This window comes from Rutidosis leptorrhynchoides, chromosome 2, assembly GCF_046630445.1.
Source record: "Rutidosis leptorrhynchoides isolate AG116_Rl617_1_P2 chromosome 2, CSIRO_AGI_Rlap_v1, whole genome shotgun sequence".
Taxonomy (NCBI): Eukaryota; Viridiplantae; Streptophyta; class Magnoliopsida; order Asterales; family Asteraceae; genus Rutidosis; species Rutidosis leptorrhynchoides.
Window position 1 is genome coordinate 677,582,940 of NC_092334.1, and position 26,055 is coordinate 677,608,994.

Genomic DNA, 26,055 nt, shown 5'->3' on the forward strand with positions numbered 1-26,055 from the left:
TTATAAAAGCAGCGCATGTATTCTCAGTCCCAAAAATATATATTGCAAAAGCATTTAAAAAGGGAGCAAATGAAACTCACCATACTGTATTTTGTAGTAAAAATACATATAACGACAATGGACAAATGTAAGGTTGGCCTCAGATTCACGAACCTATATCATTTATATATATTAACACATAAAATGGTAATCAAACAAATTTATATATTATTAATGATTTAATTGTTATTTTAATTGGATTTTTTTTACCAATACCCTTATTAATTATATTTATTAATATTTATTATAAAGATGTTAATATAGTTATGTTATGTGTAGTAAATATAGTTTTATATAACTAATAATTATCTGATAAAATAATATTTATAATAATCATAACTAAAAGTTGTTTTATTTTACAATAATATTAATAATAGTTATTATGATAATAATATTGATAATATGAAAATAATAATATTAATGTCAAAATAATAGTAATGATAGTAATAATAATAATTTTGATAAATATGATAATCTTTCTAATAATGATAATAATAATAATAATAATAATAATAATAATAATAATAATAATAATAATAATAATAATAATAATAATAATAATAATAATAGATAAATAACTACCTCAAGGAAGTAGCCCTAGAAAAATAATGCCCAAGTCCAGGTTTGAACCCGTGACATCCCGCTAACCCGATAATATCCTTAACCTTTAATCCGTTAGTTATATTAATGTAATAGCTCGTGTTTTTAGTTATTTAACCCTTACGAAACGGTTATCATCTTTTTATATATTTATTTCTAATGTTTAAACTATATCTTATAATTTCAAATTATAATATAGACTTACATTTATATATATATACATATTTATTTACAAAAATTTGTTCGTGAATCGTCGGGAATAGTCAAAGGTTAAATGGTTTCATGTAAACTGTTCCAAAAATTTAGAGACTCAACTTTATAAACTTTGCTTATCATGTCAGAATCATGTAAAGATTAAGTTTAAATTTGGTCGGAAATTCTCGGGTCGTCACATGGCGCGCTCTAAAAAGGCGTATTGCAACTCGTACGGAACTTGATGATCGGGGAATAGATCTTGACTCCGTGAGATGTCCGATATGCGACGATGGTTTGGAAACAATTGACCATGCACTTTTCCTATGCAAACATTCTCTTGATGTGTGGGATAGAGTGTATAAATGGTGGGGATTGGGTTCGGTATCAAATCTTAGCATTAACGAGGCGTGTCGAGGAAAAAGTAATATCTCAATGTCTTCGTTCAGGTGTAAAATTTGGCAAGCTTTGAAATGGGTTTGTGTATATCTTATTTGGAGAAATCGAAATCTTAAAGTCTTCTCAAATAAATCATTGAATGGTCCTACCGCTCTAATGGAGATTCAACTCAAGTCTTTTGAATGGGTCCCTACGCGAGTGAAGAAGTTAAAAATCGATTGGAATCAATGGTTAACCGACCCTATTATTTATGCGGTTTAATTAAGTGTTCAAGTGGTACTGTCTCATTGTATGTAGCTATCTCGTGTGTCTAGTGTTTGTGTTTATTGCTTGTGGTATCTTGTGATGGTTCGTATTTTGGTCTTGTAGATATCAAGTTGCATCCTTTGCAACTAGTTGTCTTTGTTGCGGGCGCCGATATTGACTGTCGACCTCTTCGTGTTGTACTTCGAGTTGGGCTAGTTTATGGCCTCTTCGTGATTAATAATACTATTGCTTTTCGAAAAAAAAAATATGAATTATTGACAAATACTAATTCTCTGATTAAGTTTCCTACAGATATAAATTTAGTTGAATTATTTCTAACAACAAAAAAATATTTTAATTTGTTAGGAATAATATCGATGTATAAATTCTTTTTGATATATTAAATTATATTTATATTTTATATTATATAATTATATTTAAGAGTTAATTAATATATTTGATTCCTTGCAAGTTATTTTAGTTTCTCGTTCGGAGTATGCATTTATTATAGATAAGATAAGATTAGATAATGGGTTTTAATATATATATATATATATAATGAAAATTTAAGAGGTTAAAGTGAGATATAATATAGTAGTTTAGGTACCAAAATTGAAATATATCACAAAATAGGCCATTTTCTTCCCACCTAACATGAAAAGTCAATATACTCGCTACTTTTCCGATCTGAAACTCAAAATAAACAATCGGCAAATTCACTTTTTCGTTTTAAAATCCCAGTTCAACATTATACACACTACCATAGTTGAGGGTGGTTGGGCATCCCCCTGCCACCCTACTGGCTCCGCCATTGAACATCACCGATTAGCAGCACATCTTGGCAATGATGGAACTTGAACTTGGTCATTTAAGAGGTCGGGGTTGAGATCACTATATTATATAATTAGAGGATAAACACGTTCTTTTAAAAAATTTCATTTTTGTTTGGGGGCCAAAGCCACTACCTACCCTCACTAAGCTCCATCCTTGCATCTTGGATGGCTAAAAAAAGTCAATTGCGTCTGAGGTGGATAGTAGTTTTCTGTCATGTGACGAATCTTCATACGACGATGACTTAGACTATTCCAAATGCAGTGTCAATTTCTTCCGTCAAATGAAATGAAATCCAAGGTGTAACCTCTTTGACGCCCTTGACATCCCTAACGGGGTGTCAAAATTTGACGGAAAGGGGGCGTCAGTCACAAAAATCTGACGGAAAAAAGTGTGTCAAATTTTGGTGAGCCAATCAGATTTCACCATTAATTTTGTATATTATTAACTAATATATTTTATTTTCAACTATCAATAATATTTTACCACATTACTCACCACAAATTTAATACTTAAATTTGACACTCTCCTTTAAAAACTTCACTTCTTGATCTTGATATATCACCAAAAAGTACATCATTTGCATTTGACGTCACCGTCAGGGTTAAGACCACTCTTCTGTTTGTTTGAGCATATTGTTTTTTTGGCATGTGACCAATACCTGACTGACAACCCACTAAGGTTGCGTTTGATAATACAGAATGATTTAGCGCTAAATGGTTCGTAATCTGAATGATTCAAACTATCTGAATATACTTGGCTCTGAATGAATATAAACCGTTTGATAATCATTTTGAATGAACGATATGAATTGAGTATTATTACCTTATTAACGCGTTACAAGAATAAAAAATTCAATATCCTTGTTTGTTAAGTGTTCTGAATATGATTTAAAGAAAATATTATAAAAAATTTAAGTATTTAATGGTTAAGATAGTGTATTAACTTTGAATAGTTGAACCATTCAACTTTTAGCATAATATGTTATCTAGGGAGGTTCAAAACAAATACGCTAAACAACATTTTGGTGAACTATTCAATTAAGTGATAAAAAAAAAAAGACACCGCACATACATTTTCTCTTTGTTTCCCAAGAATCGACTCAACAATACGGAGTAGAATCATTTAAAACACTATTTATATAATTGGGCTAAGAGATAAGTAAATGGGTCGTGGCCCAAATGTCTACCTCGTTATGATCATATAGTTGCTCAAACCCTAGATGTCCGTATATTCGTCCCAAATCAACATTCAACAAGGAGAACGAGAGTCTGGAAGATAAATTGAAGATTTTGACGAGTATTTTAATGGATTTAAAGATGGCGAAACAAGCCAAATCACTTTCGCTCTCTTCACCGGATGAATCATTAACCTCGAGTCGATCCAATTCTACCTCCGAGTAAGTTAATATACGAGTATGTTGAATATAATTGACTGAAATGTAAGTTAATTAGACCATATCAAATGATATGCGTTGTATTAGTTTGTAATTATGAATGAATGAACATCAGGTTAATATGTTTTACTTCTGTAAAGCGTATAAATCTACTAATTTAGTCTTGATTGCAAATCTGGGTGCGTTTTTCAGGTCTAATTTTATAAATGGTTACGGTGACAACTAGAGTCTAAAGAATTGTGAACATTTTTTTCTTATGCAGGAAAAATGAATTTGAACCTTTTGTTTTTTAGAATGTAGATATCTGTATTGCTGATTCTGTTATTGTGTTTTTAGTAGAGTAGTTAAATATATGGAATTGAGTAAGTTTTGGTTTTACGTATGCGTGTAGACGCAGTGGCGGATCTTGAACTTTACTACTGAGAGGGCGAAAATATTCCAACTTATTTTGGAAGGGCTGGTTATAATATTCTGGAAGGGCTAATATATAAAAGTTTTATTTTTTAAACCTGTATAATATTAAATTTCTACTAATAACGCAAAATACTGGGAGGGCTGGAACCCTTCCACGCCTCCCTTGAAGGTCCGCCTCTGCGTGTAGGATGAGTCTGGAAGAATGGTTGAAGATTGCGACTAGTATTTATATGGATAAATAAAGATGGAGAAGCAAGCCATATCACTTTTGCTCACTTCACCGGATAAATCATTAACCTCAAGTCCATCCAATTCCACCGCCGAGTAAGTAAATATACTAATATGTTGAATTTAATTGATTGAAATGCAAGTTAACTAGACCATATTAAATGTTATGAGCAATAAGTCTGTAATGATGAATGAATGAACATTGCGTGAATATGTTACAATAAAGAGGCTATATAGCACAAGATCAACATTACTCATATTTGTTACACTAAATTATTGTACTAATTATACAATAACATAGTGAGCGACACAAATATTTACATTCTTTAAACTCTCGTTCTCAATGTAACCGTTTATTAATTTAGACCTCAAAAACACACCCTAATTTGCAATCAGGACGCAATCCATAGGCTCTTAATTGTACCTTAATGTATACAATTTAGGGAAGTATGTACATTCATTCATCATTACATACTACTCATAACATTTTATATGGTCTAGGTAACTTGCATTTCAATAAATTGACATTTGATATGCTCATAACATATTATGTTGAATTTAATTGATTAAAATTTGACATCAAGAGCATCAATGTGTTCACAAAATATATCATAATAAATGATTGTGAAATTCAAGTATGATCTGTCTATTGTAACCATGACTATGGTGTTGTTTTACTTGTTTTTGGTGTAATCATGGTGAGGAAAAAGAAAATCGCCCTTCCTCGTCAAGGTGAATGTTTCGGGTCAGAGGTGAAGGCACTCAAGTTCAACAACATTGGTCACCACAATTGTAACACTGTATGTTTATATTTTTTAAATCACAGCGGAAGTCTTTTAAAACACATCATATTCACATTCACATATAGATTATACAGGAAATTAAAACACAAAACATTAAAATACTGGTGTTACTTAATTACAGACACTTCACAATTTTGTTTATACACAAATATCAGAGTTTCATTCATGTCAAACATGTCTTCAAACCCTGCTTCCTAAAACCCACAAACAAGCAGCAATTCAACTCCACTGAAAGAACACCGTGAGGGAATTAGTGCACCGGTGAGTGAATGGAAATATCTAGATGAACATCACTATAAGCTACAAGCACATCTTAAGGCTCAGGTTACTAACACATAGAGCACAATACAAGAGGACCCGCGACCTGGCCTAGCCGGGCCTTCATCCACTAGTTGATTGGGCTAAAGTTCGATAGTTCCCATTACTGAACCACTGGTATAGTCTCCCTAACGCGACACACTCGTCACTTAAACTATACCACTAATCAGTAACACTTGTACTATCAGCCGAAAGACACCAAGTTGGATAGGGTTGGCCTCTTACGTTAGAAGGAAGGAGACCACGACGTTATCATTGGGTATTCACGTAGTCATATATAATCACTGCACTGTTCACAGACTCATAACACAGTCTAAGTATAAGCATGGCACTGGTTATTACATTACACTACACTTGTACTGTATAACCGTATCTATAAGGATAGTCTCACTCACTTGAAAACACAAGAAATCAGTAGTCTTATTTCACCGAGCCTTCACCTTTCCCTTGATCACTTGTGAATACCATAAACAAAGTCAATACAGTGTTCTAAGCATAAATTAAACAAACGGGCAGCATAACGGCTTAAAAACAACAATCATCGAAATACACTCTGCTGATACACATTCGTAGGGATACGGGAATACGAAATATCCGAATGAATCTAAGTACCGTCCGTACGGATCCAAAAAACTATCTGTACGGGTTCATGTGGTCTGTATCCGTACGGTTACCACCACCTCCGTAGGGTTACGCTATGTATCTGTAAGGATTCAGTCTGCATCCGTACGAATGCAGTTCATATGCAGCAGGAGGTTTCATGAGGGTTCAAGCTCCAAATCTCAATTTTGACACTTTTAACACTAAAGCTAGTTAGGAAATCATACATAAAGCATATACAACTGATTCCTAACACCAATTTGACACCAATAACACTTCAACATCAATCTTTGATCTCAACCTCAAAACCCACTTTTACCCAAATTACTCATTTTAATAAGTAATTTCTTTACAAAATCAAGTTGTTAATACCTTTAAAACCTTAGACATTATGTGTATATATATTTTCAGTGTTGCAAAACTCGGCTAACTCGGCCGATTACTCGGCGATAACTCGCCATAATTGTCTCAACGAGAAATCGGGGGTCAACTCGCTAATAACTCGGTCAACCGTCGGTCAACCGTCTGTCAACGGCGGTCAAACGGCAGTCAACGGCCTCGAAAACCTTAGATCTTGCCGGAAACGAGAAATATGAGGTTAAATGGGTCACGAACTTGAATTTTGTAATTTTTGTTTTTGGTAGAGAGGAAAATAAAGAAAAATAAAGAAGAAAGAGAGAAGAGTATAAAAAAGAAAGAGAATAGTGATATACAGTAATATATATCTACATATCTTGTTCGTGTCTAATCTTGTCCACATCTTTACATTTATAAAGAGAGTTATTTTAAATATTTTATAATATATTCTTTTTTTTTTTATCAAATTACAATAAAAGCCCCTTAACCTTTACCAAACTAATTCTAACAAGAACAAAGTTAATATGCATGTTTTTACTTATATTAAGTTGGTGCTCCTACTTACATATATACTACTCCAATTATATTATATATTATGGTTAAATGATTAATAATATTAATTGATATTTTTCCCGTAATAATTAATATATATATATATATATATATATATATATATATATATATATATATATATATATATATATATATATTAGAACAACTATATCAGTTATAAAATCTAATATTTATACATATAATGTAAATATAATATATATTATATATTTATATTAAAAGTCAACGAAAGTCAACATCCGAGTTCTCCCCCGAGTTCTCCCCGAGTCACCGAGAACTCCTCAAAAACCTCTTGCGAGTTCTCCCCAAGTCGCGAGTTTTACAACCTTATATATATATATATATATATATATATATATATATATATATATATATATATATATATATATTCTTAAACATTATATTTCTTGTAGATGGAATCGAGAAATTTATTGTTTAGTAATTCCATCAGACCAATGACTATAATTTCTAACACATACAATCGTCATGTCTGCAAGTCGGTAAAGACATACTTATTTGCTCATGAAGGTTCGTGACTAATTTCATGTTCTTGTATAAAGATTGTAGTTTATTATTAGGTGATTTTAATATAAAAATGATCAAGTCTGCGAGATTGTAAGCGGTCATAGGCGGTTACATCGTATGACTGATAGGTAAACTTCAACTTTTCGTAAATATCATTGTGAGTTTTCTAAGACCAAATAGAAGGAAATTGAAAAGGTTTTTCATTTGTGCTATTGTTTTGTAATTTTTTTTGTTCATTTATCTAGTTGTCGTTTTTACATGTCATCTTTTGCAGACAATGCGTTAAAATGATTATGACAAGGATGTTTGTGCAATTTAGTTTGGCATAAAAGTTAAACCTGAGCTAGCCTCCGTTGGTGTTGCTTCTCCTTGAGTAACTAAACATCACTTATGTGTATTTGCTTTGTAAGTATATGCTTAGTGATGTTCATTTCGCATTTGTAGCTCTAGTTCTATGGGACGTATTGTTTGCTTGAAGTAGGTAAATGGAGCTTGGAATATAAGGTAATTATTTGGTTTTGCGTTGCTAGATATATTATTATATAGTGTCATATATTTTATTACAATGTGTTATGCTCGACAATTTGGTGCAGAAAATGGTGAATGGGGGGAGTGTTGCAAGATGGATTTGCATAAATTTTGAACCCAACGTGTCATCTATATAGCTATAATGCTTTGCAAAGAGCTTGTCTAAACGTATAATAATTTTAGAATGGTAAGTCAAGTTCAGTGTCCATATTTATTTAATATTTTATGTGCTAAATTATTTTACTTGACTTGCATATTGTCAATGCATTGTATTTAACAAGCAATTGATCCACCGCGCGATGCTGCGTTAACTTAAGAATTTAAAAAAGTCACAGGTTATCGCAAAATGTTTCTGGTTATTACATACAAAAGTTTATTACATGAGTTTGCATACATTGCATAATCACATACTCTTTTTTATCTTGGAATGTCTTTCCAGCACTTGTAGTTAGCGAAAGTTGTCCAACATGACTGTAACATCCGGAATATATTAACACAATTTAATAAGGCACCCTAAAAGACAGTTGCCCGAGATATCTAGCTTTTTTTGAAAAGCGTTCACTTTGTGTATAGGTAGTTGCGTTGTGTTCGTAAAATTACTTCGAGTTGAATCGTGATTTCGGAAAAATATAACGCGTTGCGAGCAAGAAGATGTGGTCCGTTGAAGATTTGGGTGATTTTTTTTTTTAAGTTTTTTTTATTTAGAAATATGTAATTTTCACTTTAGCCCTTAGAGTTTGAGGTGTTTGACATTTGGTAGTAAGAGGTGTTAGTGGGTACAACGATTTAAGCATAACGTACAACTCTTCTAAGCATGGAAGTGGGTTACTATTCATCAATAGTAACCCAAATTTGCTAAATTGTATATATCTATAATAATATAATATAATTTCACAACATGTGTTTTTGGTACTTACTTTTAGTGAATAGTACTTAATTTTTGTAAGTTCAAATAAGACAACTCAACACAGAAAATGTTTAAAAAAGGTGGAATGTTGACTTGACTTACCATTTCTGAATTATTACACGTTGGGCAAACTCTCTGCAAAACATTGTAGCCATATCAAATGGCACGTTCGTAATTAATGCAAATTCATTTTGTAACTCTCCCTCATTTACTATTTTCTTCACTAAATTGTCAAGTATAACACATTGTAATCAAATACAATAAGACACTATATAATAATATACATAACCAACAAAACAAAATAACTATCTTATTTTCTAAATTTCATTAACCTACTTCAGACAAATAATTCATGTCATTAAAATAGAGCTACAAAAGCAAAATGAGTAGTCAGTAAACATATACTCAAATAATAAATATACATATGTGATGTCAACTAACTTAAGGAGAAGGCAACACCTGAGCTTCGGCGAACATATACTTTAATTTTTATGCCAAACCTATTTGTGCAAGGATCCGTGCGATAATCATTTTGACGCACAACATGCAGAAGTATGACATGTAAAAAACGACAAGTAATAAATAAATAAAAATTTACGGAATAATAGCACAAATCCAAAACCTTTTCGATTTCCTTTTATCTGGCCTTAGGAAACTTATAACGAATTTTATGAAAAGTTGAAGTTTGGCTTTCAATCATACGATGTAACCACCTCTGACTATTTACAATCTTACTAGACCAATTTTACGTTAAAATCATTTCATTTCATATTAAACTAAATCCTCATATAAGAACATTTAGTTATTTACGAACCTCCATGTGCAAATAAGTAGGTCTTTCTAGTTGTTGGATAGTATAGATCTTTTCAGTGGTTGGATAGTATAGTCACAGGTCTCACATAAGTACTAACAATAACTTTCTCAACTCCATCTACTGTAAAATTATATTAAGTGCTATAACTGATGATATATATATAAGGCTCCGTTTGATTAGAACTTAATGAACTTAATTGAACTTAATGATATAAAATTGAATAAGTGGTGTAGTGTTTGTTTTGGACTTAATGAAAATAGAATGTCTTAATAATTTAAGTCATGAAAATGTGAATTATCATATTCGTCCCTACTGTTTCAAAACTGCTAAAATAACTGTCTATAACTGCCGTATGTACAGGGTTAAATTTGTAATTATAATTATTCAGTCACTGTTCAGCACATAAAACAAACAATAACTATTTAGTCGTCACTTATTCCTCACACACGTCATAATTTCATTCAGACAACATAACTTAATAAAAGTAAAAAACAAACGGGGTCTAAGTATATATATTTGATTACTTCAGTTGTTGTTAAACATGATACAAGCTGTCCGACATAATATCATCGTACATATGATAACATCAATTTTGATGCTCATTAACTACATCAGCTCACCAATTCATTGTGTTACATGTGCGTATTTCTTATTATATGATTTCATCTATTTTTCTTACCATTCAAGGAGTTTAGAACGAAACTGAGCCATTGCCAAACTTCAACACACTAATCTTGTTCGACTTATAGGGTGTTCTGTTGAAAAACAAGAAAAAAATTCTTTTATATGATTACTTGCATAATAGTAGCTTGAATTTCTATCTGTTTGGTTAGAATTATATATATGGCAAACCGTTTGGCTTGAGATCTGAATGGATATGGGTCAAAACGGGTAATGGGTTCAACGAGTCAGATTTTTTAGATGGGTCAAACGAGTTTAGTTGAAATGGGTCAGGTCGGTTTGGATTACTCATTTTCTTAAACTAGTAAAACCTCTAGATGATAATTTTTTTAAATTCTTGTAAAGACCCATTAAGGACCCGTTGAACCTTATATATATTAGTTAGGCTTCATATGGGTCTAAACTAGACCCACTCTAACTTTTTATGGATCCAATTGGTTAAAAACATAACCTAATGGACCATTTTTCAAGCTATGGGTCTCAATTGTCGGGTTATAGGTAAGATCAACACTTGTATGGTGTTGGATCGATTTAGGTCCTCCAACATGTCCTGCATATGAGCTCAAGAGTTCCCTAGTACTCTAAAACCAATTGGTGATAGAGGGAGGTTCCCCTAAGCTTATATACAAGCATATGCTTCTTTATACTTCCGATGTGGGACACACAAACCGATTAGCTCCAACATATGGTACATTCTTGGCTTATTAACTTATTCCTTTTAATTCATTAGTTGATGCATGCTATTTGATTATTAACATATCTTAGGAAGAAAGGATTACTAAATTGGAATAACCGCTTTGTAATCATTGACAGCATTGCTCCAAGGACTTCTATATCTCCATAAGTTTTCGAGGATAAGGATAATATCTTGCTAGATGATTATTTGAAGCTGAAAATATCAGATTTTGGTATGGATGCTAACAACATGTCGATTACACACCGGGGGTTGGTAAGAACTGAGGGACAATGCCCCTTTCGAATATCCGGGCATTCAACTCAATTCCCACAATCTGAAGGCTATTTGTGAATAGGTTTCGCCCGAAGCATCGGACCAATGATCACCCATGACTTCTGGAATGAGTTCCAAAACCTTGAGAGAATGATCTGACAGAACATAAGTTATTTGAAATCAATGAATCTGAAACAAATACAAGTAGTAATTTGATAACTGTTTCTTGTGTCAAATACAAATCCCAACACATACTCTAACTAGTAATTTGATATCATCTAGTGGCTATATGCCGCCTGAGTATTTACTACAAGGCACTGTTTCAACCGACATCGATGTCTTTGGTTTTGGTGTTTTATTGCTTGAGATCGTAAGCGGCCGAATGAATCATTGGAGCTATGACGTGGAACACCCTCTCAACCTTCTAGGGCTGGTAAGTTATTTATATGGCTTAATTAGTGTTTCATAATGTGTGTCGAACTGTGGGTGTGTATAACTTCAAAGCAAATAAAAGTTTAAACTGTTTTAGACATTGGTATTATGGAACAATGGCAGAGGTTTGGAGTTGATGGATCTGGTGCTTGAAGAATCATGCACTCCTAATGAAGTAATGACATGCATTCATGTAAGTCTCTTTTGTATTCAAGATCATGCAATGGATAGACCAACTATGTCTGAAGTCGTATCGATGCTCACAAATGAAAATATGCATCTACCTGAGCCAAATCAACCAGTGTTCTTTGTTGAGAGGCATGATGCAGAGACAGGAAGAGATGATAATCATAATAATGTGACAAATGGTTCCGTTAACGACTTAACGGGCAATCACTTTCAGTTTTAGTTGCAAGATAGAAAGAAAAAAAGTTAAATACATGTGTAGTTTTACTTAACTAGTGTGTCACTGGTTCATAAGAATAAATTAAAAACCTATTTCATTTATATAGATAAAACTTCTAAAGTTTTATATTTTACATCCATTTTGTACCAATATAAATAGGTAAATGGATAAAGTTATATATGTTCAGACGACCCGGGAAGCCGGGTCTTCGTCCTATTTATACGGTCTAACTAGCTGTTAGTGAGGTTTTGTAAGGATATGAGGACCTTAATTATTAGGCTATTTTAACGAAAACTGGCTGACACCATCGGTATTGTGATACGATTTTTATATATCATGATCCCAATGTTACGAATGAAGCTGTAATTATAGATGCACAAATCGGATAAAAAACCGGATTCGGACAAAAAAAAACCGGATTTTTTTGTCCGGATTTTTCGGAACCGGTTCCGGTTCCGGTTCTCGGCGTCGGATTTTTTTCGGATTTTTTTCCGGAACCGGTTCTTTTTTGGATCTCGATCGGATTTTTTCGAATTTTTCTTGGACTAGGATTCGATTTTGCGAATTATATTTTTACCGGTTCTATTTTTTTTAACGTTTGACAACAATAATATAATCGGTATAAAGAAAAGTTATAACGCTCAAGTGCTCAACACAATAGATAATATAAATAACAATATTCGAACAATACAATTATATAAATAACACTTTTATTCGAACGATACAATAATAAAAATAAAAACACTTTTATTCGAACAATACAATTATAATTAATACATTTCGAGCTTCGGCATGGCCATCACCCAATAATGTATTAAGACTAAAGTATATCGAGCTTCGGCATGGCCATCACCCGTTATACTTTAGTCGTCAAATGACCCAAATGTGTTATCTTGTTGAGCGCGTTGAGGATTGTGCCTTCGATCGTAGTCTTCAAAAGCGGGGTCATCAACCAGAGAAAGGTAAGCTTGTTGGTAACCCGATACATTCATTTCGGTTTGGTCCATATCAAACGGTTCATAGTCACCTTCATCCACTTCGTTTAGTTCATTGTCGGAATTCTCTTAGGTTGTTGTAGGCGATAATCCCGCTAAATTTTCTTCAAACTCTATACATTCTTCAATGTCGTTATATAACGGACCTTCTAATGAAGTTCGATCTTGTATCCTATCTACCCCATCCAAATAATCTTTCAAACATACACATACTTTCACAGCTTGGGGGGTAAGTCTTGACCTTCTTTCCGATATAATTCGACCACTCAAAGAAAAGGCCGATTCGGAAGCTACGGTTGAAGCTTGAACGGTAAATAAGTCACGAGCCATAATGCTTAATATTGGATATGTGTCTTGTTTTGTTTCCCACCATTTTAAAATGTCAAGGTTGTTAAAAATAACATTATTTGAGTTCGCAAATTCGCATATTCGCATATTTTTTCCGTCATTATATAAAATTGTTCTAAAACTAGTACGCTAGTTGGGTAATAAACACCCGATAACATTGTTGATGCCTCTTTAAAAACTTGTAAAAAACTTGTTAATGATTCCAAGTCATCCCATTCGTCGTCACTAATTGGTTCGGAAAATCCCTTTCTAAGTAGTTTTCTATTAAAAGCGATTAACGTTTCTTTTTGACGTAAAATATTTTCGAACATTAAACAAGTAGAATTTCATCTTGTATTATTATCAAAATAAGGACCTAACCAAGTGCCATGACAATCTTTAACAAAAGCCTTATAGTTATGATGTCGTGCGTTGCTCGTACGATAAATCGTTACTAATAATCTTCTAAATTTTTCTTTTAATGAAGAACAAAAAGTTAAACAATCTTGAACTCCCAAGTTTATAATATGAGCAACACAACGTGTATGAATAAATGCACCATTTAAAATCGGTCTAAGTGCAATTTTTAACTCACTCATGGCCGCATCATTATTAGATGCATTATCTAGCGAAATTGTAAAAACTTTATCGATTAAATTATATTCTTCTAAAGTGTCTTGTAACGCTTTTTTTATATTATTACCGTTATGTGGATAACCAAATATTTTAAAATCGATAACACGTTTCATTAAAAGCCACGAATCGGGATTAAACCAATGAGCGGTAACGGCTAAATAAGAATTTGCCGTTCCATGTGGTGCGCTCCAAACATCACAAGTTATAGAAACCCTATGTTTATATGTTCGAAAACCTTCAATTATTTCAGTTTTAGCTTTTTTCCATAATTTAAAGGCGTCACGTCTTAAGGTAGAACGACTTACATTGCTATATCGCGGTTGTAGTCGATTCCGAATTAGCTCCGTAAGCCTTGGATTGTCGAAGTGGTTGAAAGGAAGCGCTTGTTGAATGACAAACCTTGACAAATCTTGCCGAAGAGCTTCGACATCGTATTCAAAAATCGAACCATCGGCCCGCATTGTTTGTTGTCTCGGGTCTTGCCTTGCACTACAACTTTTGTCAAGATGTTTTCTTAACGTTGTATTACCCGAAACACCCATGAACTTCATACATTGTGTACAACGAGCTTTTTTCGCACCATCCTTCATTACACACAACTCGAATTTGGACCAAACGTCCCCTTTTCGCTTTGTTTCTTTTTTGTAATCAATATCGGCCGTAGTGTAGCCTTGTGAAGATGTTCCAACGGAAGCGGAACCGGAAACGGAAGCTTGTGAATTATCCATTATGGGATAATTAGACTAGAGATTAGAGAATATTTAGTGATTTAGAAATAAATATGAGAATGTTTGTTGGTGCATTTTCAACCAAGGCATTACCATGTATTTATAATGGACTTTGTGGGGTTAAAATGGTCAAAAAAAACTCAAAAAACTGCAAAAAAAAAGGCTGAAACTGCAAAAAAAAAAAAAAAAACGGCTAGTTTTTTGAAAAACCGGATCGGATCCGGATCCGGATCCAAACCGGATCGGATAAAATCCGGTTTATATCCGGAAAAAATCCGGTTTTCTTGAAAAACTGGATCCGGGTGGAACCGGATCGGATCTCGGATCCGGATCCGGTTTTTGCTGTGTCCGGTTTTGCTTGGATCCGGTTCCGGATCGAGTCACCGGATCGAATCTGGATCCGGTTTTTTTGCCCATCTATAGCTGTAATTAATCGCTAGCTTTCTAGTTACGAGGAATAGAAGTGTCATTCTTTTATATATGGTAATCATCTTAAATGGAACTATAGTTTTTAATTAACTTTATCTTGTTGTAGTTCAAGTAGTAGTGGTTCAACACTTTTTGTTCTTCCTCGGTAGTAGTTCGGAGCAGGTTATGCAACTGCAGTAGATGATTGCGCGGATGGTTTCATCTCCTAGGTGATCTCAAACTGCTGTTAAAAAAAAAAGTAAAATAAACTTTTTAACTAACATTAATCTACCTCAAATCATGGCAATTTATTGTGCCACTCTTCACTTTTTGTTCCGGAACTTTTATAAGCACAAGCTCTATCGATCAAATTGTTCATGGAGTTGTCTACATGATAAGTAGGCCGATTACAGTAGCATCAGATGATTCGAAAATAAACTACAATTAATGTTCATTTCACATAATTATTAATGACCCAGCTTCAATCATCATTAACATATACACTCATCGAATTTTGTTGTATCTTTAACTTAAATCAAGACAAGATGATATCTTATAAAAAAAAATAGAAAACCGTATATACGGAGTATTAATTAGTAGAGGATGTTTATAACTTTATATCATGTTAATTGGTGTAATAAAGAAACAAATACATAAGGCGACTTAGAATCCACTAATACATCTAAAAGCATATGCATTTAATCTCCACCAACAAATAGAAACCTAATTCCCCTTTTTTTTTTTTCTTCCAAAAATATGATAACAATAAAATTAACAAATACAGTCAATACAAAATAGAAAAGTAAACCAAACAAAGCCCTAGCAAAAAAAAAAAAAAAAAAAAAAAAAAAACCTCTTAAAAAATGGTCACCTGGTGAATAACACATTTGACTAAGAAAATAAAACAAGACTAAACGCTCTAACACATGAGACTTTAGTATAGTACCGGTTGCACAAAACCATACCCACGAACACAAACTCACAAGAAGAAACATCGAAGACAGACAGAAAAAGAAAATATGGCCGCCTTCGAAGCACACAACACGACCACAACCCTAAAGCAAGAGAACGTCACAAAGAATTCAAGGCAAGTGAAGTGAACTAGAAAGAAGCCAACAAAGCACCCCGAGCAAAAAGAAGCCGACCTAAAACATACCAAATCACCATCAAAATTAAATGTTCAACACAAATATAAAACAACAACCTAATAACAAGAGACCAGAGTACCAAAAAGGTACTCGGTGCCAGGTTCACGACGAAGCCGAAGATAAGGATTCCAACGATACAAAGCAGATGTCGACGAGGAGTGCATTGGAGCAACGAAAAACACTCAAATCTAATGAAGAAGGGACTCCATAGTGCGCAGACAATCGAGAGAAGATCGACCAAAAAGGTACTTAGAATCACTTACGGCGAGATAGAGTGAACTCAAATAGGCATTGGGAAATTAGGTAGATGACGACCCCTGAAAGAAAAAAACCTCAAACAACATGGATCGTAGATATACAAACAAAATAACGGCGTGAAAAAGATGTGTTGGAAGTCAATGTCCACATGGCAGTCCTACTTGGCATTTAATTTACTGTTTGTTTGTTTATCGAAGTAGTCAAAGAATAATTCCAGTCTTCAATTTTATTTCGATTAGTTTCCTATTCTTTAGTAGTGAAGTCATGTAGTTAGTTATTGTTAGTGGAGTCATGTTTTCCTATTTTCTCTCATATGTAAGCCTACTTAATGGCAACTTGTTTTCTTAATTTATTGAGCACCTGAAAAAAGCACATTTACAGTGCAAATTGTGTGATAGTGAATTGTGTGAGGTATAGAAAACACAATCTGTGTTTATGAGTTATATTCAACAATATGATCGGCTGGAATCCACACAGTTTGCTTGAAAAAGAAGAAAGGAAAAAAAAGACCGGGCCATCGAGATGCCAATGGCTAAGGAACAATTATCAAAGGAAAAAGATCGGAGGTTAGGAGTTGAGCGTGAAGCAAACAAGAGAGATAAGAAGTGGGACTTATTGCTTTGTCTTTTTTGGCTGAAAACATGAAAGTAAATAAAAGTAGATCAAAACGATCTAATAAAGTTACAATTTTGAGTTAGATTAATGTGTGATTAATCGACCCTACGATCTATTCGACACACTCACACATATTGTAACTAAATCAATTACAACACCAATACATTGAACAAACAAATCAATTGCATAATTAAACTCCTGAAACAGCTGAAACGTCCCAAACAAGCAGATCCTATCAAAAATAATGATGCAATGTCATTGAATGCCCGGAAATAACAACAAACATCAGCCATCGCAAACCACAACCTAACCAAACCTCACCTTAACTACATATAACAACTCGTAAAATCAAAATCATGGGCCGTGAAATACACTAATAAACCAACTAAAATATTAATAATGGAAAACTGCTTTTGAACTGTATGTCTAAAAACAGAAACCTAACTCTTCACTCTTTTCATCTCATAATTATTGCTCCCAATAAACTTTATCCGTTTATTTATTATTTTTTGAGACAGATCGATAACAATTGATTCAGCATTTAGCAAACGATGCAATTTGTTAAAAAGTTACATGACAATTCGATTACATCAGATATATACGGTCATATAGAAAAAACTTTATAAGCTTGTTAATTAGTAGGTTATTAAAAAATGGATTGAGTAACGCATAAGAATTAAGATGTCATAATGACTCTGATTGGGCGGTGTTAAAGTTGAGGTTTGGAATGCCGTAATCAACCAAATCCAAAACATATGGTTCCATCTACGATGTCAGTTCGTGAAAATAATACGGAGTATTTTCAAACAGCCTGTTTGACTTTTTAAATCTTTATTTTTTGGAGTAACTTATAACTAAATCAACGTAAATAGCGGAACTATGTTCATGCAAATCATACATAATATTTATAAACTAGTTTAAAAATCTATGAAATCACGGGTTACTTAAAAAAAAAAAATTCAAAAAATCTAAATAAAAAACTTTAAAAAACGTTCATTATTTTTAAAATTTGGTGTCATTATTGTTAAAAGTTGATGTACATAAATATTCAATACGATAATACACACAATAAACTCATCATGACTAAAATGCAATACATCATTTGTTGATATATGCATTATTTCTTCATCCACATGATCGTGTAGAAGCAAGAATCTGAGAAAAGTGTATACTGCATACAACATAATATTAAATCCATAATATGATCACAAATCCCATAAAAACTCACCATGTCAAAATAGCAACCACATAACACATTTAAATCTAAGTACGTTACACCGGTTATAAACCATAACCAAATTTCGATGAAGCAATGATACCCCCGATAAAATGGCTTAAAATTAACCGTTACTTACATTCACAAAGCCATACAATGCATTTTTTTAAAGACGCGTGTTAGGAAATGCTATGATATAAGATGTATCGGTTCATATAAGATGAATTGCCTCATAGCATGTCATGGGTAAATTATTAGCCTAATAGATATATATAATAGATTATAATCCACCAGCTCGTGACAAAAAAATAACAAAAGCAAACACTTCCTTTTCAATCATTGCAAAAGCAAGTAGGCTGCTACAAAAGTTCATTAGTGATAATTAATTTTCCAATTCTTGCTTTTGAAAGTAATTTTCATAAAAATCTCTTTTACTACTTATTATAATCAACCTCGGGCTCTATTAGATTATGTGTAAAGTGAATATACATCTAAACTAAGAAGTTTAATACTACCTCCGTCCCTAAATTATTGTCCAGTATTCCATTTTGGGATGTCCCAAATTAATTGTCTACTTTCATAAATAGAAAGGAAAGGAGATATTTCATTGGTGGATCTGGAGAGAGAAGATATTTCATTGGTGGAGAAATAAAGTTAGTGGGATTTCCTAAAACTGTGTATTTTTTGTCTGGGGACAATTAATCTGGGACGGAGGGAGTATAACTTAACATATTTATATTTATATTTCATGAATTTTCAAATAAAGATGAAAATTTTACCAAATAGCTCTTTAGTAAACTAAAGATGAAAAATCTACCAATTTCCTTCTTTTCTTGATTTGGCTTCATGTATAGATTAGAATACCAGCAGATTGTTACATTACATGAAAATAGTCATATTCAAAATTCAACTAATCATTGCTAAAATATATAAAAATATAATATTGACAATTAATATGAAACTTCTTGAAAAGATTATTAAATACAGTGTAACGACCCGACTTTTTCGACTTGCTTTTGTGCTTTGTGCCTTCACGAAACTGCGTATTTGTGCGTACTGAGCTATATTTTACTCTGGGATCTTACTACATGTGGATTACTTTCGTTTATATGTTAAAACGTGTCATTAAGTACGCATGTTACTTAACTTGATCCCCGGAAGCCTTTACGACCGTTAGTGTCACTTAACGTTTAGAAAGCTATGTTTGTCGGTACACGTTTAACTTTGGTCATAATTGGAATATTATGACTACGAAATACTAATTGTTATTTTATAATAACAATTACTTGGGCTTTTTGGATGCTTAATTACGCTTAGTGATTTACTAGAACATACTAGTTAGTCTTGTTGGACTTTCTACCTTGTTAGACTTTAGCCCACCCTACTCTAGCTAGTGGACTATTTAATTAGCCCAATTATTAGTGGATTATGACCCAATTATATGTAAGAAAAATGTCCATTTATAAGAGCCAACATACTAGCATTTTTGCTTACCATTATCCTTAATGTTGCATGAGATCCTAACAGTAATCACCACCTTTAGACCACCACTAATCAAAAAGCAACTTGTCCCCCCCCCCCCCCCCCCCCTCCCCCCTTTTGTCCCCCCAAAGTCGACGGCCAAAGGGCCTCCCCACCCCTATAAATATCAAGCCATTTCCTCACATTTCACACTTGATTTCATTCTCATTTTTCACACACTTGTTCTCTTATTTTCTCTCTAGTCTTTCTCAATCTCAAACTTGTAAGTTTCTTGATTTTCTTCTTCTTCTTCCTCTCTTGGTCACGACATCATCATCATTGGAAGATCAAGCTCTTTAGCTTTTAGATCTTGTTATATCTTGTAGATTCAAATTTGGATTTGAATCCTTCAAGAACATGGAAGATTCAAGCTTCCTAGCTTTGAATCTTCACTTATTTTGTTAGATCTAAATCTTTTAGCTTATAATCTTTGTATTTTGTTGTAAAGATCCAAACTTGTGTTTGTGGTCTTCATGTAACTTGAAGATCTAGCTTCATGCTTCAGGGATCTCCAAGAACAGCCAAGATTCAAGCTTTCTAGCTTTGAATCTTTATTTCTTTTGTTGGATCTAAGTTTTCTAACTTATGATCTCATTATTTTGTTATAAAGATCAAAACTTGTGTTTATGATCTTCATGTAACTTGAAGATCTAAGCTTTATGTATCAAGATCTTCAAGAATACCAAAGATTCAAGCTTTCTAGCTTTGTAATCTCATAACTTGTGTGAAAAGGATCCAAGCTCTCTAGCTTAGGGTTCCATTACTTTATTTGATCAAGTTTGTGTTCATACTTGTTTGATTGAAGGAAAGTTTGTAGCTTTAGTTGTAAATAGAACTTGTATTTGTGTTAAGACTAAGAATATGATGTAACCTTGGTTAATCATCCTTCTAAAACTCTTAAGTGAGTTGTATTCTTACTTGGTCTTAACATATTGTGTGTTGATGGTTGAATCTTGGTCAAAGTGATGCTAACACATCAATGAGTTGTACACTTGAAGCTACAAGCATTAAGGATGAGAACCGTGATGAGCATCAAGCACCAAGAAACCCACCGGATCACTTGTTGCTGTTTTTCGGGGTCTGATCAGACTCATGGGCTTTTGGAAAGTTGATTTTCAGATAGTTCGTTTCGAGTAGATGACTTTTCGTTTAAGACTCACCTAAATCCGATATACGGTCTAGGATTTATAGCCTTTTTAAAACCACTACGCCCTTGTAACGTTGTGCTAAAATTTCTGACCTACTCGCACTTAAACCGTCGCCACGGTCAAACGAAGATGAGTTAGGTTTTGAAAATTGGACAGCGGTTAGAGCACTCACATACAGAGCCATGGCCACTGACTACGTGTCTTTTCGATTTGTATGGAGGTCGTAACAGCTGTCCAAAGTCAGCCTTTTATTTCGATCTCTATTCTTGTTAAACTTACTTTAGCTTTGATGATGATGATGATGATGACACTTAAACTTAATTTATGCACTTTTAAACTTATGAGGACAACATATGGACCTAGTGACCTTTGACTTAGGTTGACGACCTTTCGGACCGACTTACTACCTGCATACGTTTCATATCAACTTTTACTGCTTATTCACTGTGAGTTATAGCATCCCTTTTTACTTTAACTATTTTTGGGACTGAGAATACATGCGCTTTTTACATTTTACATACTAGACACGAGTACTTAAACTTTATATATGTGTGGGTAACATAACGGCACAAAGATTCCCCTTAGCTCGGTAACGTTTAATCATTGGTTTCCTAACCGTGAACACGAATCTTAGATATGGATCCATAGGGTTTGACATCCCCACTCGGGCTAGTTGAGCTAGCATTCAACGAGTGTTTAATACTTCGAGGACAAACGCACTCGCCAAGTGCACTTTTAGGGGGTGATATACATACGTTAAGTCTAGTTACCGGGTGCCCACAGTTAAGCATATACTTTTCATACTGATTTAAACTGCTGATTGAAGCACTGAAATCTCGTGGTCTACATTACTTTAATGATTACAAACTATAGCTCGCCAACATTCGTGTTGACTTTTAAGATTGTATTTCTCAGGTGCTTAGACGATGTTGCTTTCGCTGTTAGACTTGCTGTCTTGGTGTTATAGACTTGCTGTTATGGACCTGCTGTGTTAGATTTCCGCTGCATTACTTAGATATGTCTCAATCATGAAACTTTTATTTTGCATTCGTAGCTTATGTTATTTTCAAACAATGGCTTTGTAACGACCTTTGGGTTACACACTTATGTTAACGCTTCTATTCATAGGAAGCACGTTATCTTTTGTAAAACGCTATCTTTTTATGAATTCAAAACTGGTTTTCAAACAACATATAGTGTTTGACCTTGTAATGATTCTGTTGTTGATGAACCATATACGATGGTTTTGTACGGGGCGTCACATTTGGTATCAGAGTATTGGTTGCAGGGAATTAGGTTGCATTAGTGAGTCTAGACCAGACCGAGTAGGATTCACTAATAGGACTAATCTACAACTTGCTTGTTTACCTGTTTTTGCGAAACTGATGCATGCTACTATATTGTATTACTACATGTCACTGTTACTACCACTGCATGCTACTGCTTACTCTTACTGCTATGTGAACTTACAGTATGCTGCTACTTATTCTTGTTACTGCATGCTACTACATGCTTTTGCATGTTACTTCTGTTTAGAACTGTTTTCATTACCATGTCATGTACTGCTGTAGACGACCTAGGCTGCTGTAGTTATTATGCCTGATTTCTTGCTGCTATATGTCTTACTGACATGGAAAAAGTTATTTTTCCTTGTTCAGATGTCGGACATGCCGCCCATGACCTTTGACTTCGAGAGTGACTCAGAGACGACTGCAGCCTCGCCTACTATTGTTGCTGACACACCGCTACCCTCCGGCGACTCCGGCGATTCTTCATCCAGAGATAGCAGATACGCGCTTGACCTGATGGACATCTCAGATGGAGATGAAGATCCCGAGGAGATTCCAGCACCACCCATCCCTAGACTCCCGGGGCCACAGCACCATTCCGGTAGTACTGTGATACCTGGGGGAAACGGAGACGGTCCCTTCCGTAACGAGCATAGACATTGGGCTAGACGCACCGCTGACGGACGTGTCATACTGATTACACCTGGCAGATATCGACTTATGACCACCGGCCAGACGCTTTTTCCCTCCCGTGATGTACCCGCAATACCTTCCGACGATTCAGATGGTTCATCATACGACAACTCCAGCGAGGAGGATCCCGAGGAGGATTCTGAGGAGGACCCTGTGTAACGACCCTGGAATTTCCAACGTTAATTTATTAATAATAATTATTATTAATACGTGTGATTAAACGAATGTATGTTATTACATTTACATGTTGCCATGATTGCCCGTACTTGACTTTTAAGTGCCCGAAACGTCTTTGTGACACCCGGAACTTGCACGAATAATATTTCTAGATATTATTTGCATTCATGATTAGTTTTATTAATCATTTTAATTAACAAAGGTTACTTGTTAATTACTTGGGCTTTATTTGGCTTAACTTGTTATAATTGGAACTTGGGCTTGTTTTAAGCTAATGGACTCTTGAACTTGGGCTTATAAGCCCACCCTACATTTATTAATGGACCTTTAGCCCACTCTTTCAACTTGTAAGTATTAGTTTGAATGGTAACTAGTTAGCTAACTTTGAATTGGAATCTAGTTGCATGTAATCCCCATGTAAATACCCTTAATATCCCACTTTTGTAAGCCTTACACACTAGTGACCAACAAACAAATCTCTCCTCCCTCCCCCACCCAAAAACCGTTGGCCTACCCCCTTGTAAAGGGATAGTTTTGTTTCAAACTTCATTACTTGTTCATTTGATTATTCTCTCATTTTCTCACACACACTTAACTTGCTTTTTCTCTCAAAACTTCCTCTCATCTTTTGCTCTCTAATCTTGTAAGTAGCATGAGTTTCTTTCTTCCTTTTCATGACTTAAAACCGAAACCAAAAGCATTCTAAATCATCATCATCATACTTTGTTTCTTTTAATCTTTTGTTACTTGTAGATTGATTACTTGTTATTGTTAGTTTGTTACATGTAATTGTTAGTTAATCTTTACTAGTTACAAGATCAAACTTACTAGTTTGATTCTTTATAATATCTTGTATTTATCAAGAACACAAGAACTAAACTTACTAGTTTATGTTCTACATATATTGTTTCAAAAGATTATAAGTTCATTGTTGTTGAAATCATACTTGTAAGTCATGGAAGTAAACGTAAAGTTTACTTTACTTAAAGATCAACTTTGGTTGAATCTTTAAAAGTATGAACAACCATGAACCTTTTCTTGTTTATTTAAGTTTAATTCTTCAATTTATGCATTTTAATTTCATGTAGTTAGTGTATATGGTCAAGTACTACAAGTTAGTCTTGATCTCATATCTCTTGAACAAATTAAGTTAACTTTGAAAGTTCAAGAACACACAAATAAGTTTTCTTTAAATATAACTTTGGATCTAGACTTTTGAGTCTTGGATCTTCAAGATCAAACTAAGAACTATGTTCTACTACTTATGATCTTGATTAGTTAGCTAACTTTCAAGTTTATAGTTCAATATTTCTTTTAAAGTTCATATATGTGTTAGATCTAAGACTTTGATGTAACTTTGGTTCATCAAACTACATGCAACTCTTAAGTGAGTTGTGCTTCATGTCTTAGACTTGCACTAGGGTTATGATGGTCAAGACTTGGTTAAGATGACGTAAACACACCCATGAGTTTTACACTTGAAGCTATATGCATCAAGGATGAGAACCATGATGAACATCAAGCACCAAGACCACCGGAACCCTTTTAAACTCACTGTTCTGTCCAAAAGCTACTGGTCTGGTGATTCTGTAACAGACCAGTAGACCTGGGCTGTTCTAACCATGATTTTTAGATAGAACTTTTCGAGTAGATAACTTTTCATATAGGACTCGTCTTAATCCGAGTTACGGTTTAGGATTTATGGCCCTCCGATCGTTACTATGTCCTTTAACGTTGTGCAGAAATTTCTGACCTACTCGCACTTAGACCGTCGTCACGGTCAAACCAAGGCGAGTTTGCTTCTGTAAATTTTACCACACTTAAGGGACTCATAGACGGAGCCATGGCCACTAGTCTCACCTTAATTCAGTAAGGGTAGAGGCCGTGGTGACGGACTGAAGAAAGACTTTGTTGAAAACTACTTTCATAAACGAAACTTACTTTACGCCTTTTGTTTGATGATGAATGATGATGACCCTTAAGACCTTAAATACATACTTTTAAACCTATTAAGATGATTTACTGACTTAGTACTATTTGCCTTAGGTTGAGGACCTTCGGACCGTTTACTTGCACACCTTTACCTGACCGACTTTACGACTACATTATCATTGTGAGTTATAGCATTCCCTTTTTACTTTAACTTATTTTGGGAACTGAGAATACATGCGGATTTTATGTTTTACATACTAGGCACGAGTACTTAAACTTATATATGTGTGGGTTATACAACGGCATAAACATTCCCTTTAGCTCGGTAACGTTTAATCATTGGTTTTTGAACCGTGAACGCGAATCTTAGATATGGATCCATAGGGTTTGACATCCCCACTCGGGCTAGTCGTGCTAGCATTTAACGAGTGTTTAATACTTCGTAAACATACGCACTTGCCAAGTGTACTTTCAGGGGGTATAAACGTTAAGTTAGTTACCAAGTGCCCACGGTTAACATATACTTTATCATACTGTTTTGAAACGCTCTTTGTAGCACTGAAATCTCGTGGCCTACCTTACATACTGTTATACTTAAACTATAGCTCACCAACCTTTGTGTTGACGTTTTTAAGCATGTATTTCTCAGGTGCTTGAGGTTGCTTCCGCTGTGTACTAGTCGTGCTGTAGAACCCAGAGTTGTTATCGCATGACTACTTATCTTGCATT

General features: G+C 34.0%; 1 protein-coding gene across 1 annotated transcript; it reads left to right on the plus strand.

The window, feature by feature from the left end:
* Window positions 1–11,686: 11,686 nt before the first annotated feature.
* LOC139890285 (G-type lectin S-receptor-like serine/threonine-protein kinase SD1-13) lies at window positions 11,687–12,238 on the plus strand. Its single transcript, XM_071873178.1, has 2 exons — window positions 11,687–11,830; window positions 11,927–12,238. Exons 1-2 carry the CDS (start codon window positions 11,687–11,689, stop codon window positions 12,236–12,238), a joined length of 456 nt encoding a protein of 151 aa, XP_071729279.1.
* The last annotated feature ends 13,817 nt before the right edge of the window (window positions 12,239–26,055 follow it).

Coding starts and splice junctions, on each gene's coding strand:
- LOC139890285 (XM_071873178.1), top strand. CDS start 11,687: ATGCCGCCTGAGTATTTACTACAAGGCACTGTTTCAACCGACATCGAT. Junction 11,831..11,926: donor CTCTCAACCTTCTAGGGCTG/GTAAGTTATTTA, acceptor AAACTGTTTTAG/ACATTGGTATTATGGAACAA.